The sequence below is a fragment of the Macrobrachium nipponense genome, chromosome 31, assembly GCF_015104395.2.
Source record: "Macrobrachium nipponense isolate FS-2020 chromosome 31, ASM1510439v2, whole genome shotgun sequence".
In the NCBI taxonomy this organism is placed as follows: domain Eukaryota; kingdom Metazoa; phylum Arthropoda; class Malacostraca; order Decapoda; family Palaemonidae; genus Macrobrachium; species Macrobrachium nipponense.
The window spans coordinates 7,703,069-7,709,314 of record NC_061093.1 but is presented as its reverse complement, the minus strand read 5'-3'; the positions used below and the strand labels follow the sequence as shown (position 1 = coordinate 7,709,314).

The window sequence follows — 6,246 nt, the reverse complement described above, 5'->3', positions numbered from 1 at the left end:
CAAAACCTTTTGGTAGAATGACTTATCAAAATCTATGCCTGATAAAAGCACAATATTAGGATGAGACAGTTTATGTTTACCGAAAAGAACCAGGAAAATAAAGGTAATATTCCCAATGGTTATTAAGATAATACAAACGAGCAACCGTAGATAAAGTCCTACTCAAATAGTAGCTTGGTAGAAGTAATATTGAAAAGGGAAACGTAATCATTCAGTACTCATATCAAGTCAGAAGAGTCTCACACACTGACGAGATTCTGGTTAAGCTTCACCCTCCGAGTACAGAATAGATCTTATACTTACGAACTTCATGACGCTGTTTGCTATTTGCTGGGAGGAAAGTCAAGCAGACACTGGTGCTTTCGGTTCCAGACGAGGGCGTATATATAGTGGAAGTAGGGGCAAAAATCGTGATCGAAGTGAACGACGCTCCGGTTAAGGATACGTACTTTTTTGCCCCGTCTTTTTTTTTTCTCTTCCTCTCCCCGTTTTTTTCCCGTCCGTCTCCCAATCTCTCTCTTTCTCTTTCTATCTTACTATACTCCGCCCATAAAACTGCCCCTCCTTTTCTTTTTACCTCTTCCATTCCCCTCCCCGTCCTGCTCCTGCTCCTTCCTCCTGCTCCTCCTCCTCCTCCTCCTCCTCCTCCTCCTCCTCCTCCTCCTTTCAACAGCACGTTATCACCACGACCTTGAAATACACCTTGAATTACTTTTACGTCTGTCTGACCTTTGGCGGAAACCTGGGGCACCAAGCATGTGCGCGTGAGACCTGTAGTACCAGCAAAGAGTTTTTGCCTGCACGTCAGTATTCTCGATTCTTTTCTCCTTCGTTTATGCCAGCCAAAGTGTGATTATGTGTCGTTATCTCTGAACACTTTCTTCATCTGGAAAGAGAAGAATAACTAAGTTAAAAGTCATCATAGTAAGTTCTTGAAATGGATTTCGCCATTTCCATAGTAAAGAGGTGTCATACTTGAGGTCGTGAGTACCCTGGGGATACGACAACTGCTAAATTGCACTTATGGTCAGCAGATTTGAAGAGAACGCGATTATATCGTGATTATTTTCCAGATGACCCTATTCATATGGACGATGGCAAAAGAAAAATAATTAAATAAATAAATAAAATAAAAGCCTTAAACTGTCGAAACCTATTTGTTGAGCCAAATTCTGATTTCTACTAAAAAATCATAAGAGCATAGTTTTACTCCTCTGCTGACATTGTATTTGTTATCAGGTTTTAGGTGACGGTTATTATAAAAAATAGATATATTAGAAAATTATCAGATATCTAACCAATGCCTTTATTAATTATTAAGACCCTCGAAGCAATAAATTGAGAAAAATCCGAAATGTGAAGTGGTCACAAAAACAAGTGTATTCCTGTTCCATCTTACGGCTGAGTCCGACGGTTTAAAAGTACTACCAGAATATTTCTATCAACAGTTGTCTTGAACATCCACGCTGATATACAAATGATGACAAATAGGATCATTGTCATTGATTCAAATAGCGACGCTCAAAAAACACCAGGTGAAATGTAGTAAAACAAGCCGCTTTGTAAATATTCTCAGATGATTCCCTGCATTCAATCACAATCAAAAAATGCATCTAAAGTGAAATTTATATAAAAAAAGATATCCTGTTTCCAAGATGGGATTACTCAATAGAGGGACAGAATTTCTGAAAAAGTCTGAGTGGTCGTGTCGTTTAATCCCGACCATCTTTTACTTCCATCACCTCCAGAACACGCGATAAGATCGCATCCCTAGCTAATTCATCTCTTGCTTCCCCTTCACTTCGACACTAATCATAATCCAGTGATATCTCGACAGAATATTCTTTCGTTCCCATTCTTCTCGGCTCTTTCTTACCTCGCTACGAGGCTGACACCACATCGTGCGTCCCATGTTCAACAAATCTAGTAAAATCAGCAGAAAGTAAAAGGTATCAAACTCCCGCATCGATGTTTAGTAAAAGTGAAGGCATAGTAAAAAATAGGGGTCACGGTACAATATCTACTTCATGTCACAAATATCAGTAAAAGTACGGCGCCACGTCTTGAAATGACTTTAATTAAGTTTTTTTATGTTCCTTCGGCTCTGCTCTTCTCTCTCTCTCGCTCTCTCTCTCTCTCTCTCTCTCTCTCTTCTCTCTCTCTCTCGCTCCTCTATCTCTCTCTCTCTCTCTCTCTCTCTTCTCTCTCTCAGAAGAGCTAGATTGCAACTTTCATGAGAGTAAAAAAAGATTTATTTTCACGTTTCTTGGTGACATCTTTAGCAAAGGATTGTATTTTTTATTTAAAAGTCCTCTTTACCGAGGTCTGTTTTGCATACTGGAAAACAAAAATCAAGGCGGTCAGTTCTATTTGAAAATTGCGCAATGCTCAATTGTAACTAAAGGAAAAAAATTTAATAATTGCTAACATGTTAAACAGTATTAATTGAAAAACTAAGGAAAAACATATTATAAACAAAAAAAGTAAAAACAAAAAAAAATTACCGATATCTTAACATGATACACATATTATACAGCAACAGATCAACGGCCGTTTCCAAGACAAGACATTAAGCAAGGGAATTTAAACGTTCAGCCAGTGGTTATCTGCGAATCAGAAAAGTGAAACAAGTAACGGGGAGTGACGGGATTATCTTTATCATCACGGGCCCAGCGACGCGCCGACAGCCATAACAGCACCTGAAACACGCAATCAGATGTAAGATTACTCTATGTTCTTTTCGTCGTATGTGGCCCCATTTTTTCCTCTTGGACTGTTTTCTTTTCATTAAACTTAAGTTTTTTCCTTTCGTATTCCTACTTGCTTTTATTTTACAGGTCTATATATCTATTTATTTGCGTATATGTTGTTCAAGTAAATCGTAAAAGTATCTGGAAACATAACAAATTAATTTGAATAACAATGAAAGCGTGGAAAGGAATACAAATCATTCCTATGCTGAATATTACACGAAGTTACGCAAATTAACTTTGTAATAAAATGTTTTTGACGTCCATTTAGTCATTTTGCTTTCCATTTGATGACTACGACCTGGGGCATATCAGTTCATTTTCTAAGAATTACTGAACTTTTATTTTATTTTTTTATTTGTATTTTTTTTTAAGCACCAAAGGATAGTCATGAAGACAATGCTCTTTTAGATTTGACATGCCGTTTGCAAAGAGCCTTGATGACTCTTTTGAGTGTATTGTTGTTTAAATAGGTTTTGATACCGCTTTCGATTCAGTAGATCATAAGGTACTTATTTTTAAACTTCAGAATCTTGGAGTGGGTGAATGTTTTAGGATTACTTTGTGATTTCCTTACGCTTACTAGGCAGGCAGCAAAAGTTGCTGTAGATGGGATCTTGGTGGTGTTCCACAAGGTAGGTGTTCTTGATCTGCTATTATTTTATACTGTATACAAGCACTATGGTTATTGGAGTAGAAAAGCAGATGATGCAATGTTTGTGAGTATAGTAAGCCTCCACAATGACAAATGAAGTTGCCTTAAAGTCTCATTGTGACATGGAGTGGCAAGGGGATTGTGTAGACTGGAGGTATGAGACTGAACTCCAGTAAGATGAAAATACTATTAATTAGTAGATCTCATACTGATTTTCCACGTATCCTCCCCTTCAAATGGAGGGGACTCTGTTTGAATGACGGAAACTTCGACTATAATGCGTGTAAATTTTGACTCGGATCTTTTGAGAAACATCTAAAGAAAGTTTCAGCAAATGCGACACAGAAGTTAGGTATACGGAAGTCCCCATATGTTTCTAACAATGATAAAACTGAACGCAACTTATTTTAAGTCATTTGTCTTCGGTGCTAGAATATTGCTCTCGTGATGTGGATGTCTGCTTTCGATTAGATAGAATTGAACGATGCAGTAGCTTCCTATTCCTAACATTAGCAGCTTTAAACTTTATGCACGACAGATGGTTTATGCCTGTCTGTTCCTACCATGTGATCAGATTAGCTGAACAGCAGTACCAGTATGCAGTGAATGGGCCACGCTGGTGAACTTCCTGTTGGAACGTGGAACAGTCCTCCTTGAGGAGTTGTGCAATTAGAACCTCAAAAGCTCCAAGCGATGTAAGGCATTAATACCCAAAAACAAAAATCGACATGTTCTTATGCATTTCTCTTCTTTTTTTGCATTTCCTGCTATCTGTGTACTTTCTTTCAAAAGAAACACAACAGTCTTTGAAAGTTTGAATTTCAAGTCAAAAGGCATTGTAAGTTTGTTCCATATGAATAGGGATCATCCTCTGAATAATAATAATAATAATAATAATAATAATAATAATAATAATAATAATAATAATAATAATAATAATAATAATAATACGGTACCTGCCACCCAGGCGGTAGGTACCCCAACCAACACCCAACCAACGCCAACAACCCCGAACGGACCTACTATGAGATTCAGGGCCTCTGTAACACGGTTTTTTTCGCAATAACTTTTTATCTATGCATTTCATAAATATAACGCTATTCAGAATACACATTATATGTACACATAAATTTGACTGCATTCTGCATTACGTAGGTTGAATAAATTTTTTGGTACTTACAATGTAAAAGTGGCTTTTTTTGAAGACGGGCCAACTTACTCAGAGAAAAGGTTTCGAACGCACTCGTTACGTAACTTATGACAGCATTTCTTCCCTCTTTCTCAATGGATGATTGGCTATACGTAAAGAAGGCTATACCTCTGGCAACAATGACAAACAAATTTAAATACAAGCAAAGCAGTACACTTTATGAACTCTGAAAACCTCTCCACTGATAATTGTCATAATGAACAAACCAACAAAATATGTTAATAAATACAAAAAACACTTCGATTATTAGTCTAACTCCCAAGATAAGTTCCTCAGAAAAATTACAGTTTACTTTATAGATCACAATCAGATGGACAAGATGTAGGGAATAGTTGGTAATTTTCAAAAGCATAGTAGACAAGCTGATTTGATAATACTATATCCAATGTCAAGCAATTTTTATTTATTGGCTATCTACTATTTACTAAAAAAAAAAATAGCTAGTACCGTATTTTGGCTTTAAACCTTCACCAGTAATTATCGTCAGAATGATGACTTCATGAGGCTCCACCACTTTGGCCTCGCTATTTTTCAGGTGTAACACTGAAGGCTATCATGGGCATTGTGGATTACAAAAATTTACTTTGGCTATAAAAATCCTTTCTCGAGTAGTTGTAAAGAAGTTCTAAATGATCCTCAAGGATCCCAGCAGTTAGCCTAAACGTTTAATCATGTATATTACGCATATTATGTTGCGGCACTACTGCTACAGTAGTTATCACTTACGCTAGCAGGATACCCTACCCCACCCACATGTATCGTTCCGCCATTCATAAAGTCTTCGGGTTTCAGAGCCGATGGAACAAGGAGAATTAATTTCTGTCTAGTGGATGGGCGGGGGGGGCAACATTTCGTCAAAAGATGTTTACTTGCTTACGTAATGGATGTTTTTCGACTCTTGGCTCGTAATCATTGGCCATGGCGTCGGCTAGATAATTTTTACTCTATAAAAATTAAAACTATCGGGTTTAGGTTATTGATAATGCTGACAAAATTTGTGTGTGGTTGTAAAATATGCATATGTCAAGTTTTCAGCTACATCCCATGCTTTGACAAGGAGCAAAGTCCAAAAAACCGTGTTACAGAGGCCCTGAATCTCATAATAGGAGATCTCAACGCCTCAGGGACAGATTTCGTCACCATCCAACGACCAATTAAAATCCTGCTTACCGACTACCCACCACTTGCCTGCTATAAATACATGTAAAAAACAGTATCTTAATTCACTTTGCTGTATATTTCTCATAGATGACTGCCTGTACGCTGTCGACACGTAAGAGGAAATAAACCTAAGACAACTAAAATCTTTATATGTCCCTAGGAAACCTGATAAACCAGCTACATGCTGATCAGAAAAAGGTAACAAGAAGGATTGAGAAGAATCTATATAGATTAAATGCCGTTGAAACAGCTATAATAATAATAATAATAATAATAATAATAATAATAATAATAATAAGGTTGCCATATTCAGCGAGTACTGCTAAGTAATTGGCCTCTATTCATGGTGTTAGGTTATTCTGGTATTTTGAATGTAATGTCTGGTATTATCAATACTAAAATGTATGAAATATATATTTTTATTCTGATTACATTATGAGTATATATCCGGAGAACTTCAACGGGATCGT

The 6,246-nt window shown here is 36.9% G+C and overlaps 1 protein-coding gene across 1 annotated transcript in view; it reads right to left on the bottom strand.

The window, feature by feature from the left end:
* The window catches only part of LOC135206592 (larval cuticle protein LCP-17-like), a 3,669-nt gene extending 1,769 nt beyond the window's left edge, over positions 1 to 1,900 (bottom strand). The window contains exons 1-2 of the mRNA XM_064237933.1: positions 1,877 to 1,900; positions 578 to 742 (exon numbers count right to left, since the gene is read on the bottom strand). Of these exons, the coding sequence (XP_064094003.1) occupies positions 578 to 742; positions 1,877 to 1,900 (189 nt within the window). The remainder of the gene's footprint in view (positions 1 to 577; positions 743 to 1,876) is intronic.
* Positions 1,901 to 6,246: the final 4,346 nt, after the last annotated feature.